At 38.0% G+C, this 24,004-nt stretch overlaps 2 protein-coding genes, 1 non-coding gene and 1 pseudogene across 3 annotated transcripts; all 4 read left to right on the plus strand.

The window, feature by feature from the left end:
* The first annotated feature begins 378 nt into the window (after positions 1–378).
* Positions 379–1,217, plus strand: LOC122657021 (pathogen-associated molecular patterns-induced protein A70-like). Its single transcript, XM_043851756.1, has one exon. The coding sequence runs from the start codon at positions 421–423 to the stop codon at positions 1,141–1,143; it is 723 nt and encodes a 240-aa protein (XP_043707691.1). The 5' UTR covers positions 379–420; the 3' UTR covers positions 1,144–1,217.
* An 11,035-nt stretch (positions 1,218–12,252) lies between these two features.
* On the plus strand, positions 12,253–12,326 carry TRNAV-CAC. The gene has a single exon. It is a non-coding gene; the product is annotated as a tRNA-Val (tRNA).
* A 144-nt stretch (positions 12,327–12,470) lies between these two features.
* On the plus strand, positions 12,471–15,304 carry LOC122656301 (annotated as a pseudogene).
* On the plus strand, positions 15,079–16,504 carry LOC122655033. Its single transcript, XM_043849285.1, has 5 exons — positions 15,079–15,111; positions 15,524–15,694; positions 15,814–15,935; positions 16,252–16,373; positions 16,500–16,504. Exons 1-5 carry the CDS (start codon positions 15,079–15,081, stop codon positions 16,502–16,504), a joined length of 453 nt encoding a protein of 150 aa, XP_043705220.1.
* The last annotated feature ends 7,500 nt before the right edge of the window (positions 16,505–24,004 follow it).

Genomic DNA, 24,004 nt, shown 5'->3' on the forward strand with positions numbered 1-24,004 from the left:
CCAAATACAACAATACAAAAATGCAAGTCTGCAAGCATAAACTAGGATTATTCATTGACCCAAAAACTCTCCAATTTTTTATTTCCCATCGTCTCCCCCTCTGTTTTCACCTTGTAATAAGTATCTTCCAGAGTCCTCAATTTATCAACACGCGTCTCTCGAGATCAGCAAAAACAAATTATTTACGTATATCTGCACAATGGAAAATTTAATCCCAACCATATAATGACCATTTTGGCCCTTACCTCGTTCTAGTTGCGACAAAGGTCAGTTGAGATAAAGCCCCCCTTTCACCTCAAATCTTATTAGTCTCTGCAGACCACACCCTTCAGCCTCTACGGAGTTCTACAAGTCTGCAACCGACGGAGTTGAGTGGGGTAGAGAGAGTAGAGACTCGAGATAACAAAGCCAAGAGCAAAAATGCTTGAAGAATCACTTCCTTCGATCTTGGCTTCTGTGTATGGTTGGTTTACCCCAACCGTGCTCTTCGTTTTACTGAACCTGATGATCGGCACCATCGCCGTCTCTTCCGGCCTTGGTACCAAGAAAAATCCAGCCAAAGAAGGGAAGCAACCTCCGTTAACTCGAGCCCCTTCCGTTCTTGAGCGACTCAAATCCATAAATCTCTACCGCTACAGATCCGAAGAGGTAAACCCATTTCCCTCCGTCACAACCACTGTACAGCCGCTAGAACGGATGACCTATCAAACGATTGAGGAACTAGCCCAGGAGGAGGAAACCCTAGATCACAACCAAGAACAAGATCACAATCAAGAACTAGATCACAACCAAGAACAAGAACATGAAGAGCAACTTAACAGCCGTAACGTCGCCAGGTCGATGTCGGACACGAAATCGGCGGCCGGCTTCATTCCAGTGAAGCTGCCAAAGAAGATGAGGAAATCGGCGAGTTCGAAATCGGCTTTTGGTCATTTCGAAGAAGAAGAGATTGTTGATCGTCTTCGGCCGTCTACTGTGAAGGAAGGAAAGAGCAGAGCGAGTGAATTACAACAATTTGGAGAGGACGATGAGGTAGATGCGAAGGCTGACGATTTCATCAATAAGTTCAAGCAACAGTTGAAATTGCAGAGGCTTGACTCGATTATTCGATACAAGGAAATGCTTACCAGAGGAGCCAAGTGATAAAGTAAAGTAGTAGTAAACCCTTTTTTTTTTTTTTTGTTTATCTTCGTCTTTCCCTTTTCAGAATCTTAGGATTTAGGAGAGGAAAAAAAAAAAAAAAAAAAAAAAAGATTTGTCGCGCTGTTGATTCCAAGTTTAAAACTTCTCTATTTTAGGGTATTTATTTGTTGTTGGATATTATTGTGTTATACAAACACCCTCTTATTAAATTCCTCTCTATTGGATATTCATGTAAGGGGATGGATCTTCATTTCATCTGCTTAAACTGATACTGCAACATTTGGGCATTTTGCTCAGTTCATATCATCTGATTCTGGGTTCTTTCATGAATTCTGATTCATTTCTGAATTTTGATAGATTGATTGATTCAGATTCCATTTTTATGGGTTTAATAAAGGAGTAAAGTTATGGAAAAGGCCATGCATTTTGATTGAGAAATTTGGAGAACAGAGAACGAACAAACATGTTGAGACAAGATGGGGTCTATGGTGGGCATCTTTAGGTTCCTTTAATGGCTTTATCGTATATTCCGCCGCGAAGCTAGTGGTTGTGGTGGTGCAAATGAAAAAAAAAAAAAAAAAAAATCTCTGCCTTTTATGATAACTAATCAGTAAGCATAATATGTTGGGAAGGGTAGTTATGTTTAGGACACTAGGACCACTTTTGCTCTGGGTAAGGAAGGGTTGGTAACTTGGTATTACCGTATTAGAAAGTGCAAGTCAATTTTTACTGTATTTGGTAAATATTAATCCATAGGATATCCTGTGTAGAGATTCCCCCAATGACATTTGATGGAAGCTAGGTTTTCTTTTAAGAAAGTTTTTGGTCAAGTGAGGAGAGCATTACCACCAAAAAAAAAAAACACCAAAGGTGAGGAGAGAATCTCTTCATCTATTCAATGATTTGAGCTTATGATTACACATTTAGACTCATGGGATCTCGGTTTTAAAACTCAATATTATTGTATTGGTATCGGTATTGGTATCGGTACTCTACCCCCAAAAACAAAAAGAGAGAGTATCGGTATCGGTGTGTGCAAGACCTGATATCAATACTTAGCCGATATGACTAAAAAATGATTTTTTAAAATATTTTGATAATAAATGTTTTTAAAAAAAAAAATCTCAAATCAGTCCAATATGATTGGATAGGTTGATCATATTGGTATTAGATTGGTATCTGTGTTAGTAGTGACTGATATGGTATACGATATTGTGTTTTAGGGTAAATCAATGTTTTTAATTTAATCAACAAAACACTTTTTGATTCATTTTTCTTCAATTTGAATGTGACATGGAGCTCTAGTTATTGAGGGTGAACCTTGGCATAATGATAAGGTTGTTCCATTGTGATCAAGTGGTTGCGGGTTTGAGTTAGGAAACAACCTCTATATAATACGGGAGTCTTGGTTGGACTTGAACGACAAACTTAAATACCGTTTGATAACGGTTATGTTGTTTTTGTGTTGAGAAACAACAAAAACAGTTTTTTTCCGTTTCTGTGTTGAGAAACAGTTTTTTGGGTGTGCAATAGCGTTTGGTAAATCTGTTCTGGAAACGTTTCTAGAACACGTTTGGAATACCAATGGCGTTTGATAAAACCTGTTTTTGGAAACGGATTATATTGTTACCAATAATTACAGAATTGTAATTAACACTATATCCCCACTACTTATGTAATTAACATTACCTTTCATCATATTAGAAATCAAAATCATATTTTAGTTCATTAGAATCAATATTTTTTAAATTTAATAATGAAAATATCTTTACGAAAATATGTGATTTAACTAATAAAACTATCCACGTGATTAAAAGTTTTATAGTCCAATTATCAAATTGTAAACATCAGTATGTTCTAATAAAAGAGTTTGCAAAGCAACATGCCCAGATGGGGTTCTAATTTCCTCCTTTACTTAAGTTAAACTTCTGAACAAAGTCAAAGATATCTCTAAATATTCTTATCTTTTCCTCAGAGTCTTGAGTTGTTTCTTTTAACATTCTTTTTTTGTCCTCCTCGCCTTGGATTGCGCTGTCTATATATCTCTTGACATAATCAGATGAAGGTTTGAAAGATGAATGCGAAGGAGCTTCAAACGTGGAGGGTCCCGCAGAATCAATTGTAAGTGGATAGGTTTGGTATAAGAGCTACTGATTTCATCATCTACCCATCGGAAAAATCTACAACCACGATCTTGAACCTGTATTCCAAATACATAAGCTTATTAAAATGTGTTACAGTTAAAAGTTGTTTAATTTTTTTTTATCAATGGCATAACAATGCACAAGTTGCTAGTGATACCCTGGTTAATTGTGGGTAGCACTTGAATCTTCGACCTGGATTTGCTTCGATTTTTTATACTTGTACCTTACATTGCCTTATTCTACATTTACATAGTCTCAACTCGTCCACCCACATGAAAAATGATGTATGGTGTGGACATTTGAAGTAGTCTCTACTACAATTTTGACCTTTCATTGCTATATCTCTAGATGAGTGCTTGGGAAGTGGTATATCTAAGGGAGGTGAGGTCCATCTCTCAAAATAGGAAGATTCTAATTTCTTTTTCGATTCCGTATAGCAATCCCTTGCAATTAAAAGAGTCGAAGATGGATTTCTCGATTTTTTATGTCACACGCACAGGTCTCATCATGATCATGCGACTCAAAGCTACTGCGCAGGGGGGTGTCTTCGTTTACACAATGTATTTCAAATTTCGCATCTAGCAATGGTAATCACACTCTCACTAGAAACCATTTGATCAAAGATAAAAAAAAATGCAACACATAATGGATATAGAAGATATAAGGAATGTCAATATTTAAAGTTTAAACACAAAAATAAAAAATATATATATATTGTAAGCACATAACAAAATCTAACAATCGAGTATTTAACATAACATCACAATCCATCTACTGAAATCTGAGGCATCCCCTTAGATTTATAGTCAACTGATTTGCAATATTTATCCGCATTTCATTCATTTGTCTTGCCTATTTCTTCTGAGTTGTAGTTGCAGTAGAAGTATCAAAAGATTGACGATTGGGATTAGTGGATCATCTATTGGTCCATCATAACCATACTCATTGAATAAATCATCTTCAATTGCTTGTTCTTTGATATAGTTATGAAGTCTACAACATGCGAATATGATAAAGGCTTGGTCTTGGATATGATAAGTCTTCATTGATCTTAAAATTTGAAATCTATTTTTCAATACACCAAAGGTCCATTTATTAACATTTCGCAGAGAGAAATGTTTGTGGTTCAACAACACCTTCGCCATTCTTGCAATTATTCTCTCCTATTTAAAATCCGGTAAGTGATACATTTCTCCTCAAAATGATGTTAAATACTCAAGTTGACTTACATAACCTGAGTCTACAACATAATACTTGCCTTCAAGTATTATGGATAACATATATTAATATTTAGTGACATTTCAAATCAATTAAATGAACATGTTGTTAAACTATATAATTTATTTGGAGGTGGATGAGGGAAACCTAAAGTCGCATTTGCTCTTGTTGCTTTAAAGACCCGAGCATCATGTGCACTTCCTTCCCAGCCCAAATACACAAATATGAAACGCATATTGAATGAACATGCACACATGACATTTTGTGTGATTATGTCTTTTGATTCCTGTATCGAGTTTGCTCTGACCTTGGGACTATTGCATTAATTGAATACCATCAATAGCATCGATGCAATCCTAAATGGAACATGCACTTAATCAAAGTCTGCAAATAGTTATCTCATGGATGAATAACTAGACAATATCTACAACTCAATTTTAAAATTTGAGATTACCTTAAACCATGCGTTGTATTTTAGGTTCAAAAGAATCTTTTCAGAGACTACATCAAAAGAAAGGTAGCTTAATTGTTTCCTTCGCTAATAGGAGCATAGCAAGCAACACTATATGAAAGACAACACTAATCATCTATCCTGAGCGTTGAAACTTCCTGGACACCTACCTATTACTCATACCATGCGCTACTAGCATCATAAATATTGCAAGTTGTTTATCAACTCGAATATAATGACTATTTTTCAACCAACAATTACATACTATCTTGTCACATAGGTTGAGGAAAACATGTCTTTCAACCATAAATTCAATATAACAATGATTTGCATGCCCATTCAATATCTCTGCTACCATAACAACTTTTGTGTAATTGCTATCCATACAAGGTTCTTTAATCCAATAGTAATTTACAAACGCTTGCATTACATGTAGAATGATTATCTCACCGACACTTGATGAATCATCATGATTACTATTGTTCATTGATACATTTGTATATGTAAATATCGATATCAATAAAAATCCAAATCAGTTACATTTACCTAAAACAGGTAAATCAAACTCATGGATTCTCAAACATAATCTAGATGTCACTCCATAAAAATAAATCAGTTATATTTACCTAAAACAGTTACATTAAACTCAAACATCTCAAACATAAAAATATATCCCACCAATAAAAATTGTTCAATCAAACTTTAACAACAAATATAAAAAGATGTCACTGGCTTGAAAAATCAAATGTTTGTAAATCCCAAATGTACTATTTTAACGCTTGCAACTTCCAAATCCTTCTTTCGGGAATCACTTCTATAAATGATATTCTCCAAGCAGCATCACTGTGAATTTTTTGTTGAGCATTCACGACTTCATGTACATCTCTGGTGTAAGATCTTGCATGGTGTCCAACAAAAGTTGACAATTTTTCCTGTTGTAGGGTCCATCTACAACAGGATCAGTAGGAGGCACAGTAGTAGTAGATGCTTCAGGAATTGAGGTGGATGTGGGAGTGGTACTGCCCGCCCGTTCCATTTTCCAATTAATGGACTTGCTAAAGTCAACCGTGACATTAATAAATTTTTTCTCAAACTCAGATGCATTCCAAATAACAGTGGTTGGAGTAAGGTTTGAGCTAGATGCCATTTGATAACCTATCTGTAAACAATAGGAACAGATGCTTAATCAAGAGGAAACTAGTAAATATCAATTTGAATATATGCTTAGTCAAGAGGTAATTATTATTCTATATAAACATATGACCCCAATTCTATCCCTTTTCTTCCAAATTCCATTGACTATGATGTTTTCCCTTTATTTTTCAGAGATCATGGCTTTTTGTTTTCAAATAACTTCTAGACTCTGACCAATAAAAATCATCAAATTGCTGCATTATTAGCTATTAAACCCATGAAGGGTCTACCAACACACCCAAGCATGATTGGTTTCATATACACCAATAAACCCATGAAAATACTTTCTTATGTAAGCTTTTAAATATGCATGCTTGTTCTTTGTGCTTGAATAGTTAACTCGAAAGTAGCAGGTCTATCATCTATCCTGAGTTTCTGACATGCATAAGATTATTCTTCAATACAAACATTAGGTGCAGATCGAATCACATAAGTAAACCTACTTCTTCCCTTCCCCTTTCAAACTAGTTCTTTAAATAGCAGATCAAGCCCTTGATGAATCTAATAAGATTAGGGAACTGTAAGTCACTGTTTCAGATAATGAAAGGATAGAAGAGAGGGTAGAGCTGAGATTCACAAGCAGCACAAGTTAAACAGAAGAAAAAGGAGCAGCAGCAGCAGAACAACAAAAGTCAAAACAAATTTACAGTGGCATACATCACTTTAAGTTCTAAGAAACATAAAATAAAGAAGAATAAAAACAAGAGAATAAAGCACTTCTGGACCTGAAGCTAAAGTTTGATTTAATCCAAGAATGAAGATGATAGTTGGGAACTAATCTAATGGACAAAGTGGCTCTATTTCCCCTTCTTTTGATGCAAGTGGTTTTGATTCTAAAAAATCAAACGGTTTCTCCTAATTTAAAAAACCAGATTATCGGATGGATTTATCTCTTTGCTTTTAAATTGTGTAGTTTTGTTCTATGAAAATTCATTTTGGTTTTCAAAATGTGGCTTTTATTTTCCATAAAATCAACCTTGTTTTCTCTCCTGAAAAACCCATACTAGTTTCTGTTCTATCAAAAGACGAAAACATCTAGCTTAAAGAGGGAGGAAATTGTATGCATTAAATAGGGGCAGGACAATACTAAATGAAAAAGGGCATTGGCAGGTGAACCAGGAGCCTTTTTTGCATTGAAACATTGGATGAGCTTTACTCACCAAAATTTTAAGTTTGTTGGTAGTAAAACACAAAAAATCATCAATTAAGTCTTGTTAGATATTTTTCTAATAAATTAGTTTGGTACATAGTTTTGAAACTTATTGGAATTTATGAGTTTGTGGTACATGTCTTGTTGTCCCCCAATGGCCTTAAAAAGTTATGATGATTGTCTTCAAGAGTCAATATGTTCCATGTGCATCATAGATAACATTAGTTTGTTGAAGGTGTGTCATTAGTTGGAGGGTTTGTGAGAAGTCCATTTAGGCAAAAGGAATCAACAACATAGACAAAGCATGGCACCTGGTGCTAAGCTATAGCTAGTGAAAAAACTCATCAAAACAAGCAGGATTAGACTGCCATAATAGGTGAGTTCAGTGAACATCAGTTTAGAATCAAGGAAGAGTTGCTCAAGATTTAGAACAATGAAATGGAGTGAAAACAATACTGTTACAAGTGAGGAGCAACTGAGTTTTACATAGGACGTACACCAAAGCTGGAAAGAAAGGAGATGTGGCTACAGTGGTAATGATAAATTACAATCAGGCATTGACTTAATTAAATAATAGTAGCAGGAAAATTAGAGATGCAACATACAATACAGGGAGTATGTGATTAAAGGAGGAGCTGGACATTATGGGGGTGAGCCAGGGTTGATTTGAAAAAACAATCCTTGGCTGCAGAGTCTAGCTGATCCTAATTAATCAGCTGCTATAAGGCCTCAAACAAAAGGCTGAGAATTGGAATAGCCAAAATGGAAGTTTCATTTCTGAATCTGAAAGATGAAATAGAGAACCTCATAAGACACCCATATGATTAAGAGAAGTGAAAGATGAAGTAGAGAGCCTCATAAGACACCCATTCAATAGCTCTGTGGACTCAATAGCTCTATTATGGGACTGCAGCTCATGCATATAACAAAGTGTAGACACTACATTTTGACACCTTGGAAGTGTGTCTTGGCAATGATGGTAAAGTTTGTAACTCATGTGGTGACTGAATGACAAGAATTACCAAATTACCCCCAGCCCACTTTTTGTGACCAACTGTCCCAAATAGAGTTTAAACCCCTAACATAGCCGTATTTAACCATTTTAAGTCCACATTTGAAGTTTCACCCAAATCCAAGACCTTTCATGAAAATGACCGTTTTGCCCCTAGCACGGTTCTCGGTATCTGGACCACCCGATTTAGTCCGAAATACTTTGGATGACCTCATTTGGTCATATTAAACTTTCACGTAAAGTTTCGGCTAAATCGGGTAACTTTTATGAAAATGACCGTTTTGCCCCTGGTATGGTTCTTGGTACCCGAGCCACCCGATGTGACCTAAAATCATTTGGATAACTTTATTTGGTCATATTGTGCTTACATGTAAAATTTCATGTAATTTTGGTATCATTTGGACCTTGATCGGTGTGAAACACCATTTATGTACTTTCCTCGATATTCATGCCATTTTTAGGTAAAATCCATCCATATCTGCCACACGGATGGAAAGTACGAGTTGAGACCTTCGCGGAAATATGTGGCGCGTCAAAATCGGCCACATGGATTGGGAGATATTAGCATTTGAACGTGGACCTTTAAAATGGAATCTTTAAATGGTTTATTAAAAAATAAATAATAAAAAAAAGGTGGGTCAAACTGAGTTGACCCGAACCGAGTCAACCCAGTCTGACCCGGCCCAGCTGGACTGTCGGCAGGGGACAAAGCCCCACCATTTAGGCTGAGCCACACAAGGCCCATCACCCATGCCCAGGCTGCACAGCAAGCCTAAGCACACGCAAGCCCAGGCTGCGCAGCAAGCCTGGCCACACGCAAGCCAACCCATCACTCCTTATCCTAGCTATTAATGCACCAGGGGTTTTTGAGACCTTTCCTCGAACACTTTTTTCCTATAAATAGGAGGTGTTTTAGAGATGTTAGGGACCGAGGAAAATTAGTGAAAAATTACCTTCACGTATTCCTTGATCCCCTCTTTCCATCCATGGTTTTCTTATCCATAGGTTATGCTCCATTACTGATATAAAATTCCGTAAATACCCCTTCTTCACCATTCTTGCCATTTGGAGCAACTACACTTGAAGCGGCTTTTGGAGGTTTTCGGCGATACTTATGGTCAAAAAAAGGTTACTCAAGCTGAACCCAGGCACTTCCACGCTTCAAGGGTATTTTTCCATATTTTTTACTTATTTCTAAGTATTGTTTTGATTTTCTTTACAACAAAGGTTTTTTTTTCAGTTATAAAAATGTTAAAAATAATTCAAGAGTGATAAAAATATGAAAATTTCAGGGATGATGCTTGTCACTATGTTTGGCATTCATTAATTTTCTCAAGCTCCAAATCATTTTTTTTGTAACATTTTTGCCCCTGTAAAAGATTTCAGATTATGTAAAATCTGAACATGTGGGTGGGTATTTGGACAAAAGTGTTATGACCATGTTAAAGATCATATTTTGATTAGTGGGAATGGGCTCTGGTTTGATCCAATTCGGGTCTGTGATGGGGATTTTGTATTTTTCTTTGTTTTCCCTTCTTTTTTAGCATTTCAGAAAATATTAAAAATAATATAAATGCATAAAAATTCACAAAAAAATTATGGAATGTATATTTCATCATGCTTGATTTTATGGAATCATTATCCACTAACATGCATGCTTGATAGTTTTTATACATTTCCCACCTCATTTAGGGGTATAAATGTCATTTTTCTAATTATAATGAAAAATTCTGGAAAAATAGGAAAAAATGTTTTTATGCATGACATGCTGTTTTAGAATGGTTTAGGATGTTTTCATATGCATACGTGACCATCATGCTTGATAGATATGCATACAAAGTCATTTGCGCTCTCTAGGGGCATTTTGGTAATTTACCAAACGTGGGCCTAGGCTATCATTCTGGAAATATCATTTGGTGTGTTCAGTCATTTTAGGATGTTTAACATCACTTTCGATGCCTACAATGATTCTAAGTGTCTTTTGACACTTTTGCCATTTTGCCCTTAGGGGCATTTTGGTCATTTTGTGACCAAACCTTGCTTAGGACCCCGGAAAGGCTCCTATTACTTTTGTCGCATGTTTTAATATTTAATAAACATGTTTTAAGCATAAGTCAGCATTTTCATGAATTATCATGTATTTTTTACATGTTTGCCATAACAGGGGCATTTTGGTAATTTTTACCACCCCACATTTCCTTGCTATTTCATGTGCTCTTCATGATCCAAATGCATGATGTTAAGGTTATTTAATCATGTTCTGCTTGTTTACATCATTTAAATATGATTTCATGCTTTTGTACATATTTTGGCCCTTTAGTGGCATTTTCGTTATTTTGGTTATTTTGGCCTATAAGTTGTTTTGCTTATCAATATAATTGTCCTTCTCCATGATATAATTAAACTTGGTTTTCTTTTTTACAGTCAACCATGTTTTTGACCATAGAGTTAGGCTTTCTAATTTAGGTAAAATCCATTAATTAGCTTAATTAGGATGCATAATGTACACAATCACCAAACTTAGGAGTAGTAATTAGGATTAAAACATTAATCTTAATTAGCCTAATTAGGTTCATAAATTTCAATCAAGTTAATAAAAAAATCTTCAAAAAAAAAAATAGTTTAATTAGGTGCATAATATGTATAACACAACAGTACACAACAGAGTTTGGTCTAGGAAGACCGGCCGTCGGCCGGGCGGTTGCTGGGTGTCTAACACCTTCCCAGCCCATAACTTGACACTTACCTAGAGATCTGGGGCAGACCATCCATTGAGTCTTTGGAGTTAATTTAACGCCCCTTCTGCGAAGGAGGGACACCATTCATGGGTCCTAGACCCTAAATCTAGGTGGCGACTCCCATTTTCCCATTTTCCTTTTTTCCCCCGGGTGCACGCCAACGACCCTTCGTCAGCTGCACCTACACAAAGGTGATTACCAAAAATTAAAACCATGGTGTCTTTAACAAAGAATATCAAAGTCGATGCTTGATGTCATCTATAGCATTCACATCCAACAATGGAGATAACCTGTTCTACATTAATAATTCTTGGAAACTAAACAAAGAAAGAAAGTAAAATTAGAGATTTTCTTACCGAATGTTCGTTACAGTCAAGAATGGCGACCAAATCGATGGTGAAGTCCTTCCGTTGCACAAAATCAATTGTCACAATACAAAGCAGAGATGAAATTAGGAAAAACAAAAGAAAATTCTATCCATTTCTACTCGAATCATTTTTTTTTTTTGACTTTTCACTCTCATCTCAGTTTTCTAGCAGGAACTGGAGTTCATACACAAGAGCTGCTATACCGTCGGCTACAGACCAAACGTCTCCTCCACCATACTATCTCATATTGGTATAGGACATACTTAGTGCACGAGGCTCTCATGTTCCGCCATTGTGGGGTTGAGAAGGGTCATATTGTATGAAGTTTTAACTCCCCGCTTTGCGAAGAGGCTGCTTCCTAATTCAAAGCCACAACCACTAGGTCGCAATAGAACATATTTACTGCTGCCCCAAGGCAAACAGCTCTAAACGACATGAAACAGGACCCATTGGGATTTAATTACTATCCCTCATAAGCTTGACAAAGAAAAAATCATTGAAGTTTTTGTTTAGGCTATACTAAAAGGCTAACAAGTCCCATAAATCCAAAAAAACAATTTCTACATTTTTATGGGCAGAGGTTTTCTACCAAGCCAAAATGAAAACGATGTCATGGGAAACCATACCAATGAGAGGACTGGAAACATAGTTGTTTAATAGCGAGGCTACATTTTGATTGAGAGTGTTTGTCTGCGCAAGCCCTGACTTTTTATATAGGATGTTTGGGAAGAAATCCACTTCCATTTTCTTCTAAAGGGTACAGGGTGGGAGGGGAAATCTTTTGTAACCTAGGTATTTGGGAAAATTTGATAGGTAGGGATAATCAACCAATCTGTCTGGGTGGTGTAGTTGGTTATCACGCTAGTCTCACACACTAGAGGTCCCCGGTTCGAACCCGGGCTCAGACAACTTCAATTGTTCAAATTTTTTTTTTGGAAATAAAAGGTTCCTTATATTAAATGACGTCCTTCCAAAATTGAGACCGTATAGTTAAACTGACGCGTTTGTTCTTCACAGCCTTCGCCGGACGATCCCTGTACATAGGGAAATAAGCCAATGCGTACATGATCAGCTATGGTTTCAGCTCGACTGTATTCGTCTCCAATTGTTTGATTTACAAGTAAATCAAATGCTGCGATATTAGATTATGCTTGCTCCATACTTGAACTTATGCGTCAACGAGATACAGTTTCTTGGAACGCAATGATCTTCGGGTACACTGGGTCTGGACTCTGGAGCCATGGCCCTTGTGTAGTCCATTTTTGGCGTGATGCTCCATAGAGATGTCATCTCATGGAATTCCTTGATTTCTTGGTACTTGCAGAATGGTAACTTTAGAAACCCATCGATCTCTTCTTACAGATGAGAGTAATGGGAATGGAGCTGGATCGGTTGTTCTTAAATTGTGTTCGGCTTTGGAGGCATGTGATCTTGGCATTCAAATTCATTGTCTCACCATCAGGATGGGTTTTTTGATTGTGATGTAGTAACAGGTAGTGCTCTTGTAGATATGTATGCAAAGTGTAAGAGCTTGAATGATTCACGTAAAGTTTTCCTTGAAATGCCTGAAAGGAATTGGGTTCTTGGGGTGCAATAATGATTGCTGGTTCTGTTCAAAATGATCAACTTGTTGATGGTTTACAACTGTTTTAAGGAGATGCAGAAAGCTGGAATTGCGGTCAGTCTACATATGCTAGTGTTTTTAGGTTATGTGAGGTTTTGCCTTCATTGAGGCTGGGCTCTCAAATGCACATGCTTTGAAAAACAATTTTGGATACGAGGTCATAGTTGGAAGTGCCATTTTGGACATGTATGCGAAATGTGATTTCTAATCGACACTCAAAGGGTGTTTTAACAGGTTGCCAATGCATAATTTGCAGTCTTGGAATGGCATTATTATTGGGTATGCACACAATGATCAAGGCTTTGAAACTTTACAACTATTTCTGCTCATGCAGGGGTCTGGTGGACGAGATCACAGTCTATCCGGCTTTTTTAGTGCCTGTGCAGTGATCCAAGAGTTTCTTGAGGGGGTACAAATTCATGGGTTAGCAATTAAGAGTGGTTTTGAGTCCAATATTTGTGTGGCAAACGCAGTCTTGGACATGTATGGGAAATGGGGAGCTCTGCTCGAAGTACGTGGTGTGTTTAATCAGATGGACATAAGAGATGCTATCTCTTGGAATACAATTATTGCTGTTTATGAGCAGAATGGATGTGAAGAGGAAACACTGTTGCTCTTCAGTTAAATGTTTCATTCAAGGTTGGAACCCGATGAATTCACTTATGGCAGCATACTGAAGGCATGTGCAAGTTGGCAATCCCTGAACTATGAGAAGGAGATGGGTTGGGCTTGGACCTATTTGTTGGAGGTGCTCTTGCGGAGATGTACTCTAAATGTGAAACAACGGAAGAAGCAGAGAAGCTACATGACAGAATACATAGTCAAACAAAGGTATCATGGAAGCCCAGAAGTTCGTTTCTCGGATGTTAGAAATGGGCTTTCAAGCCTGATAACTTTACCTATGCAATACTGTTCTTGATATTTGTGCCAATCTGATCACCATTAGACTTGGGAAGCAAATCCATGCTCAGATTATCAAGCAAGATTTACACTTTGATGTTTTCATATCCAGCACTCTTGTTGACATGTATTCAAAGCGTGGAAACATGCAAGATTCTCGACTTATGTTTGAGAAGATGCCTGAGCAGGACTTTGTCTCATGGAATGCTATGATCTCTGGCTACGCACAGCGGTCTGGGAGAAGAGGCTCTGAAGATATTTGAAAAGATGCAACTCAAGAATGTAAAACCAAACCATGCAACCTTTGTTGCAGTCTTCAAGCTTGTGGGTGTGGTGGCCTGGTTTACTTTATTTCCATTTGATGCTTCAGGATTATGGGTTAGATCCTCAGTTAGAGCATTACTCATGCATGGTTGATATAATTGGACGATGAGGAAAGGTTGACAAGGCATTGAAACTATTATCTGATATGCCATTTGAAGCTGATGCTGTTATGTGAAGAACTCATCTCAATGTTTGCCAGATCCACAGGAATGTAGAAGTGGCAGAACTAGCAGCCAGATCTATTGTGGAACTGGACCCTGAAGATTCTGCTGCTTATGTTCCCCTGTCAAATATTTATGCTGAAGCAGGAATGTGGGGTGAGATTTCAAAGATAAGGAAGATGATGAAACAGAACAGGCTGAAGAAGGAGCCTGGTTGCAGTTGGATTGAGGTTAAAAGCAAGATGAATACATTTTTTGTTGGTGACAAGGCTCATCCAAAGTGCAGAGAGATATATAAGATGCTTGATGAGCTGATCAGAGAGATGAAGTGGGTAGGTTTTGTACGTGATGTTGTTTTGTTCTTATGGATGAAGAAGAGAAACAACATGAGCAGTGTGACGACCTTGCATCCTGTTTGTAGTTCATGTGGCTTCACATGATTAAACAAGCATCAGAAAATTTCAAGAAAAAACCGATTATTTTGAATTTCCTCTCTTTCTAGCCTGCAACAACCCTGGGAGTCTGGGACTCATTTTCCAGATTTCCAAAGAATCCAAAAAAGAAAGGCAGAAAGCAAAATGGTTTTTGGGGTGGGGGATTCTAATTGGGAAAGCAGGTGAGAGTTGAGAAAGAGAAAGAACAGGGAAAGGAATGGCGAAAGAGAAAAGAATAGAAGAAGATATGGTATGGGTGGTGCATCATCATCTCCCCATCACGGGAAGGAGAAGACGTCTATGGGAGCGGCATTACTGTGTTGGGTCTGTTTCATGTTGGCCGCTCCCAAGATCCCTCTCTCCCAAACTCCATGTCTTCGCCGACATGCATAACCTCTTTGGTCAGTAACACCATCCTTCTCTTTCTTTATCTTTTATAACTCATCTTCTATCGTTCACATTTTTTCCTTCTGATCCCATTGTTATTTTATGTTTTACTGGTTCCCTCAGGAGTGCCTAATACCTTGAACATCATATCAAATTTCCCATTTTTTATTATTGGTGTTCTGGGTCTAGTTCTGTCTCCAGGGCAGCTTTTTCATCATTAGGCTCTGCTTCTTGTATTTCCATTTTCTGCTTTTCCTCGTTCCATATCTCTCCAGTTCTGTTTTTGTATTTATACAATTTTTTTGGCGGTTCTGCTAAAATGGTTTGGTCATAGATTGCGAGGGGAGGTTTGGAGTTTGGTGCTCTTCTACGCAGGAATAGCTGTAGTAGTGTTTTATTATCATCTAAAGCCTGACGATAATCGGCTTATGTGGGATCGACTTCCGGTTGGCTTCCACTTTTGTTTTTGTCTGTTCCATGCTTTAATCACTTCATCGGTTCCTGATGAATTGACTGTTTCCTTGTTTCCTAGTTATGATATGGACACATGTATTGTCGATTGCAGATGATTATTGCTTTCACTTCGCTTCTTTCTAGTTTTATGATCAAGGGAATGGGTGCAAGGATTGGACTCACTTGTTTGTTTTTGCTTCTTTTGATTGGGTTTATTAGCATTTGTTATGAAAGGCACCTAAAATGATCTCTTATGAGAAGTGGTGAAGAAAGACATGCATAGCTTAGGCCTTATATCAAGTCTGACCTCAAATAGAGCTGATTGGAGGGCAAGGATCAATGTAGTCCACCCCCATTTAGTTGGGATAAGGCTGAGTTGTGGTTGTTGTTGTTGTTGTATGGAAGGTACCGTAGTAATAGTGTAATAGCTGATGTTCTTCAAACACTTTTACGTCTCTTCCTTCTAGTAATTATTTTCTAGCTGAATTCTGAGGGTTGAAGGATATCTAACATAGTTTTCATCTGAATATGCTATGTTAGCAGGTTGCAGGACATTCAATGATCTTCGATTGTCCAAGATCCTCCAAATGGTTCCTTGCATTGCAATTCCTGTCATGGCATCTGTGTATCCACCTAAGTATACACATTCAACGTATTGGCTTTGGGTCGCAGGTAAGAGCCTTAAGACTTTGAAAACCTAAATACTTTTGAAATCTCTCCTCTCCCCCCCCCCCCCAGCGGCCACCACAAACCACTACAAGCTCTACTTGAACAAGCAATCTTGTGGTTGTGTTGCAGAGTGACAAATTATTATGATATTATTTTTTCTAGGGAGTAAAGAAACTTCAGGTCCCAAACTTCTAACAAGTGCCATGTTCACCACATGAGAGTAATGTAATACTGAATTGAAAGGTTCAAACAGTACCCAATAACAAGATCTTATATCAGGGAATAATCCAGATTCAAGGAGAAAATAGGCTGCGATAAAATAGGGGTTCAATAAGGTATATGATTGGGGGTTGAGTAAGAGGAAGGGGCAGGATGATACTGACTGATGAACTGAACCTAATTCAGATTAGTAAACAGAAGTAACAGACCAACAGTAGGATACGGTATTGATAGAATAGAATAACAGAGTTTAGGAGTTGAATATATATTGAAAATACGTCTGAAACTGGGTTTAAATCGAGATAGGACAGAATATTGGAGATATCACATAACAGGAGATCCACAGGACCACTAGTTAGAATGCCCTGAAACTTGGATCGACTTCTGTCCTAGGTGGGTAGAAGACTCGACAAAAGATGGGGCTGGTTTGATGGCTAGATAGGGCTGTGCTGCAAATCTTGGGGAACAAGATCAAACACAAAGGAACTCCAATGGAGGAGACAAGCATGCGGTAACAACAGTAGTTGATGCCAAACTGTATTTCGAATCCGACTTCGAGTGCGATTCGGTCAATGAAGGCACCAGAAGTGGAAAAGTGTTATCAAAATCGTGGGCTATTGCTTGCCCTTGGGTTGCTTTTTATTGATGGAGAAAGAAACGAGCTAGAAACCACTTTGGAAAGTCCCAAATAGCAAAGACCTGCAATTGATTCTAACTTGGATTACAAGACACAATCAGATCTAGCTGATGTGGACCACACTAACTTATTACTTGTCTAAGAAATCAAACAAACTTAAATTGACCCAAAGCTGAACCATAACTTAAACTGGACCAAGGTTCAACCAACTGAACCAGAACAAAGACATAAAATAAAGAAATAAAACAGCAACCCAAAAGCTAAAATCGTGGCTAACTATTACCCCTCCTTCGTGAGTAAGTCTTCAATTTTGCATCGATTCTCCCTGGCTTGAAAACATTTGTCTCTGACAAATGAGAGAAAGACATGTACCGCTCATATAAGTCGGGATCGAGCTTCTTGAAATCATCAGCATGAATCCAAGTATTGTTGTGTCATGGACGGCCTTTCCATGTGACAGGGGATGCATGATAACCAGTACCACGACAAGTAGTCTTGTAGGTGTCATCCAAGACTTCTTCAATAACATCACACAGTGGGTGGCTTGAGTTGGGGCAGCCTCAGCATCTGTAGCGTATCACCATCTTCTGAGTGATGTCCCACATAAAGATGAAGATCAGCCATGTTGAAAACATTGCTTATGGTCATATCATTTGGCAACTCAAGCACATAAGCATTAGGTCCTACTCGTTTTAGAACCGTGTAGGGACCCATCTTCCTAGGGTGGAGTTTAGTGTTGACACCAGTTCGAAACCTCTCAGGGTTGAATCGAACCATCACCATGCCTCCCGATTTAAACTCCACATAACATTGCTAACAATCAGCCGTATCTTTATACACATCATTTCTGAAAGCGATGCATCGTCGAACGTTTGCATGCACCTCTGTGATATGGCACAAGAATTCGTTAGCCTTAAGGCTACTTGAGCTTAGGGCGGAAGTGGGACAAGATCAATAGGTCGCCTTGGCTGAACTCCAAGTAATATTTTAAAAGCAGTACAACCTGTCATCTGGTTCACTGAACTATTGTAAGTAAACTCAGCAATGTCAAGGATGGATGGCCATGTCTTCTCATAGTCTCGAACTAAACACCTCAACAAATATCCCAAGCTTTAGTTCACTACCTCTGTTTGTTTGTCAGTCTGTGGATGGAATGCGGTTGAAAACTCTAGTTTGGTGTTAGTTTTCAACCACAATGTTTTCCAAAAGTAACTCATGAACTTGACGTCATGATCAGAGACAATACTATTAGGCAACCCATATAGTCACACTACTTCCTTGAAGAACAACTTTGCAATTTCGTATGCATCGGGAGTCTTGTGACATGGTAAACAATGGGTCATCTTAGAGAGTCAATCTACTACTGCCATGATGGAATCATATCGTTCTCTAGTAGGGGCAGTCCAAGCACGGAATCCATGCTTATATCTAACCATGGTGCGTGAGGACAAGTAATGGTGGGTATAGATATGTATTTTGCTTCCCTCCTTTAACAGTTTGACATAATCAACACCTCCTGATCACATGATCGACATCTCTTGCAATGTGTGGCCAATAATAGCAATTCGTCACCTGTATAATAGTCTTGTTCTTGCCAAAATGTCCTCCCATACCTCCTTCGTGTAACTCCCGTATGATGTGATTCCGTATGGAAGAGTTTGGAATACACAATCGCGTTCCCAAGACAAATATCCATCATGTACCGAATACTTAGGATGCTGTCCGCCTTGCTATAACTCCTCATATATTGTGCTGAGATTTGTGTCAGATGTGTACTCACCAATATCTGATCAATGTTAATGGCATGTGCTGAAAAAGTGTCAAGTGTAAGCACTTTTCGGCTCAGTTCATTAGCAACTGTGTTCTTTCCAGCCTTGTACTTCATCTTGAACACGAACTCCTGTAGGTAAGCTACCCATTTGGTATGCTTTTTGTTAATCGACTTCTGAGAGTGAAGATGCTTGAGTGCCTCATGAACAGTGTAAAGAAAGAAGTCTTTACCAATAAGATAATGTGTTCAGCGGCATAACACTTGACGACTGCATAAAGCTCAAGGTCATGTCTAATACTATCGTTTGGCATCGTTGAGTTTCTCATTATAGAAAGTGATAGGATGCTCACCTAGCATCAATACACCTCTTATATTGATATGTGAAGCATCAATAGCAACCTCAAATACACGGTGAAAAATATGGTAAGCGTAGTACCAGAGCCTTTGTCATCTTCTTCTTGATAATATGAAATGTTTTTGTTTATGCAGCTGTCTATTCGAACTTGCCCTTACTCTGCTTCATATATTCGGTGATGTGTGCCATGACCGTAGTTAGTTAATTCATGTTTAAAACACGTACAATACGGCTGTACTTTATTATCCCGTTTAAAACATGTACTCCCGAACTATGTCTTACTGTTCAGCAAAAAACGAGTTCGGATTGAGGATCCGTTTGCAACATGTTTACAACGTGGATCCATTTTTTATATATGAAAAAAAAAAAAAAAAAAAAAACTATTCAAATTAACCCCTTTTTAATGGTTCAACAACCATCGTCCAAAACCTAAAAGCTCTGCAAGCCACATAGCATCTCCGTCTCCGGTCCCATCCCTTGCTTTCCTCATAAAGCAACTGAGAGCCTGAGATTTGGATTTTCCTTTTCTTTCTTTCAATCTCAAGTCTCAACTGTAGTTTCTTAGGACCCTCTGTCTTTGTATCGTTCATTCATTCATTTGACATTGACAGACTTAAAACTCTTAACAACAAAAGAAAAGAAGAAAAATGGGTGAAAAAAAGGAGTCCGAAGTCTCATCATATAACAAGACAGCCCCGAAATGCATATACCTCTATGGATTAAATCTAGCAAATACATTGAATGACCTATATTCTTTGTTGGTGCAAAATGTCATATCAAAGGTAACAACATCACCAAACTGAGCATAGTCTATTAACATCTTCGGATCAACCCGGAATATATTTGTTATCTACTCCTCACTATCCAACTGCAATGTGTATGTAAAGGAAGGATTTCTTCTTGTTTGTTTTTCAAAGTACATCTACAAACTACTGGCTTCACCATAAGATAAGTCACACTGATGCTTCGTACAGTGATAAATTTTTATGGTTTTCAATGGTAAACTACAAATGAATGTCTATAAATCACATGGACAATCAAAAGGAGGTTCTTACATATGAAACAATGAAATGATAGAAAAAAAAACAGTAAAGAAAAAAAAAGGGCAAACTAATTTGCTATTCAAAAACTTCAACAAGCAAAAGTTTACTTTAAGGTAAGATCATGTGGCTTTCAACGACTGGGAGAAGAAGTTCGAAGCTAAGTACACTGTTGTCGGTCGTGTTGCCTAGACTTTCGTTTTTTATTTGTAATAAATAAAGAGTATATACAGATAGTTTCATCAAAGTAATCTTCTGGGTCTCTGTTTGTTTTGTGAAATGGTCCTTGTTGCTGTTGATGATGTTAAGAAGAATGTATAGGTGGATAATGGGTAATTAAATAAATTGTGGTTGTGTGAAATTTGGGGTTTCTTGTATTCTTTCAACTGTTTGAGAAAACATCATAAACAAATGTTATACTTTTTGTGGAACTGATGATGGTTACTTTTAAAGCTTGAAATTGATGATATTAGCTAGTGGCAATCTATACTGATATCTGGGATGATATTGGTTTTACCTAAGGTAAGATTAGGAGCAAATCAAGAGTATAGACCTGTTCTCTTACAACTTGACAAACATCAAAAGTGAATGGTATAATTTCTGTAGAAATGATAATGGTTATTTTTAAAGTTTGGAATCTACGATATGAGCTGGTGGTATTATGGTAATCAAGAAGGCAAAGTTTCTTTTAGTGAGTGAATGTATTACATTGTCGTTTCATGGAAATTAGAGATTTCTTTTTCTTTTTTTTATTTGTTTGTGAGATTTGCAGAAAACAAAACTGGGGCCAATTTGACTAGGTTTTAGAACTGAGATGGATCACTGTGACAAGTAGACATCAAAGAGATTTCATTTTCATAGAAGCCAAAGCACGAAAGATAAAAAGCACCTCTCAGTTTTTGATAAATCAAACAGTTTCTCATATTTTCCCCCCCAAAAATCCCTGATTCACACATATCAGGAGGACCAGTTCTTCCCAAATACAAGAGTTTTTATCTGACGACAGAAAAGGACCTTTTTCTAACAAGTAAAACTCAAATCTGTACTCAGATAGAAGTCCCTAGCACTTGAAGAAGAAAACCCAAGGTTTTTTGTCGGAATTAAGAGGAGGACTATATAATGGACTTACATAAAAACCGTTCTGAAAGATGGGATTGAAGTTACCTCACCGTCTAGGAAGAAGCTCTGTTCAGAGACAACAAAGATTGCGTGGGTAGCAGCAGCAGGGCTGAAAGAGGGCCAAAATGGAGGTATCGGCAGAGAGGATAGCGGGAGCAGGAGCAGCAGCTTTCGTTCCAGCAGCCGGGCTGAGAGAGGGCGAAAATGGAGGAGCAGCAGGCTGAGGCAATTGGCGGAGAGAGGATAGCGGGAGCAGCAGGGTGAGGAAATTGTTCGATCAGAGAGAGCGGGAATCGATCTGGGCAGTTGAAAAGACTTTAATAAGATAAATGATCTTATACATCGCCGTAGAGGATGCTTCAGATGTGGCTAAGCAAGCTGCTCCCTTGGATTATCACATGTACACGTGGCGTAACCTCCTGCCGCCCAGAACATCTTCTAGCACACCCTGCGCTGAAGAGGAGCCCAATCCAAACATGGTATTGGGTATTGGTCAGTGTCAATACCAATACTCGTACTGGTATGGACTGGCTGTATCAGGCCATATGGGGCCAATTTGATATTTTACAATAAAAAAAAGCCTTTTTCAATTAAAAAAATAAAATAAAATTTCATGCCCCTTTCGACTACTTTGCCCCAATTATAAAGTCCTCCCCTCTATTTTCAATTATTACATATGTACCTCCTCTAGCTGATACCGTTAATATGGTGTTAGTTATAGTTTGGAAAAAACTATTTTGCCTGCGTACTAAAACATCATAAATAGAATTACAATGTTAATACCATTTTCTTCATCTTCAACCTAAATACTCAAAATCGTTTGTTGGGAAGGGACACTGCAAAACTAGCAAGCTCCAAGGTATCTCCTGCAAACACAGGCGGAAACTTATGCAATTACATCCCTCTAGATCAAATCCAGGGCTTAAAAGTTAAAAGTGATTGTTCTTGCCAATTTGGAGCCTAGGAACATGCATGGGATCAAGTCGAGTGGAATGCTTCTCGCTGCTTCTGATGCATCGCATGAGAACATTGAGCTGCTCTTGCCTCAAAGGGTTCGAGCCTTGGTGAGAGAATTTGGTTTGGAATGAAAGAGAAGGAAGCTCGGAATGATCCTTTGTCACCTAATCAGGTCCAAAAGAAGAAGGTTTGGTAAACGGTTCAACCTCGTCTCAAGACCGATGAGTCTTGCATTGCAGCTCTTAAGGCTGATTGGGGTCAGGGGTTGCATCCCATGCGGACCTCAGCAGGTGTGATCGTGTGTCCAATTCTCAAGAACGCTCGCATTTTCTGATGTAATCCAGCCCATTAACTGGGATTTCCAGTTTTAACATGTATGGGTGATTTTTCTGGTAATGACTTGGTTGATGAACCCTTTCAATTGATGTAATTCCTCCCCCCCCCCCCCACATTTATGTTGGAAATGAAATTTTGTCACCTATCTTTGTACATTCAATAATTTTTTGATGAAATTGCTATTGAAATTCATTAGATACCTTAGAAGATCACTTATAGTGAGTCGAACTCCCATGATGTTCCTTTATCTTGGCGCAATACGATTCAGGTCATGGGATTTGATTTCATCGCCGACGATTTGAGGTTAAGAGGAAGAAGATGATTATTCAGGTCCCACGGGTAAAAAGGTCATGTTACATGCACCCAGGGTTATTTTGGGGATTAAAATTGTTACTCTTTATCCATGTCATAATTTAACAGACGAAAACTAACGGCCTGGGTCTTCTTGCAATAGATTATAAACTGTAGGGGAGGGGTGTAATAATAAAAAATAGAGGGGAGGACTTTATAATTGGGGCAAAATACAAGGGAGGGGATGGAATTTCCCATTAAAAAAACCCCACTTTTTAGCCGATACAACCATCCATATCAGTACCTATATCGGTATGGATCTCCGGTAATATTGATACGACCGATATATGAAACTGATACCAAGAACCCAGGTACTCATCATTCTTCATGCATCACAATTAAAATTCCTAGACAAGAACTCCTCAACTACGGCTAGTAGACGCAAAATAGACTCGTGGAGAGTTTCTCAAATCTCCAGTTCTCCACAGTAAGTCAAAAGAAAAAAAAAATAGATTCCTTTTGTCACTCATGGGCTTTGTTCAATGCAGAAGCCCTGCAATTTTGTTGGGTTTTGACTTGCGAGCGACCCACAGCTACCGTATAATTAATTAAATTAAACTAAATTCAAAGGTTATAATCACATTTTAAATCCAATTGTGATCTAATAATCCCAACAGCTTGGTACTCTGTTTTCATTTTGATTCAGATTGAACCCCAAACCAACAATTAGTTAGCAGTACCTAATAAGTCATACTTGCAAACCATCTGATGACGTGGACGTGGGTTTTTGGCCCCACCATGGATTTGAAAATCATAATCGAATCGGGTGATTCGGTTTACTTGAATCAGAATTGGAATTGGCCTAGCCCAATCCTGATTCTTAACATTTCGGAACGGGCAATCGATACA

Source organism: Telopea speciosissima, chromosome 3 (assembly GCF_018873765.1).
Source record: "Telopea speciosissima isolate NSW1024214 ecotype Mountain lineage chromosome 3, Tspe_v1, whole genome shotgun sequence".
Taxonomy (NCBI): Eukaryota; Viridiplantae; Streptophyta; class Magnoliopsida; order Proteales; family Proteaceae; genus Telopea; species Telopea speciosissima.

What these genes read in the sequence shown, in the direction of transcription:
- LOC122657021 (XM_043851756.1), top strand. Translation starts at nt 421, where the DNA reads ATGCTTGAAGAATCACTTCCTTCGATCTTGGCTTCTGTGTATGGTTGG.
- LOC122655033 (XM_043849285.1), top strand. Translation starts at nt 15,079, where the DNA reads ATGGCGAAAGAGAAAAGAATAGAAGAAGATATG. An exon ending in TTATGTGGGATCGACTTCCG is followed by an intron (nt 15,695 to 15,813) that starts GTTGGCTTCCAC and finishes TGTCGATTGCAG; the next exon opens with ATGATTATTGCTTTCACTTC. An exon ending in ATTAGCATTTGTTATGAAAG is followed by an intron (nt 15,936 to 16,251) that starts GCACCTAAAATG and finishes AGCAGGTTGCAG; the next exon opens with GACATTCAATGATCTTCGAT.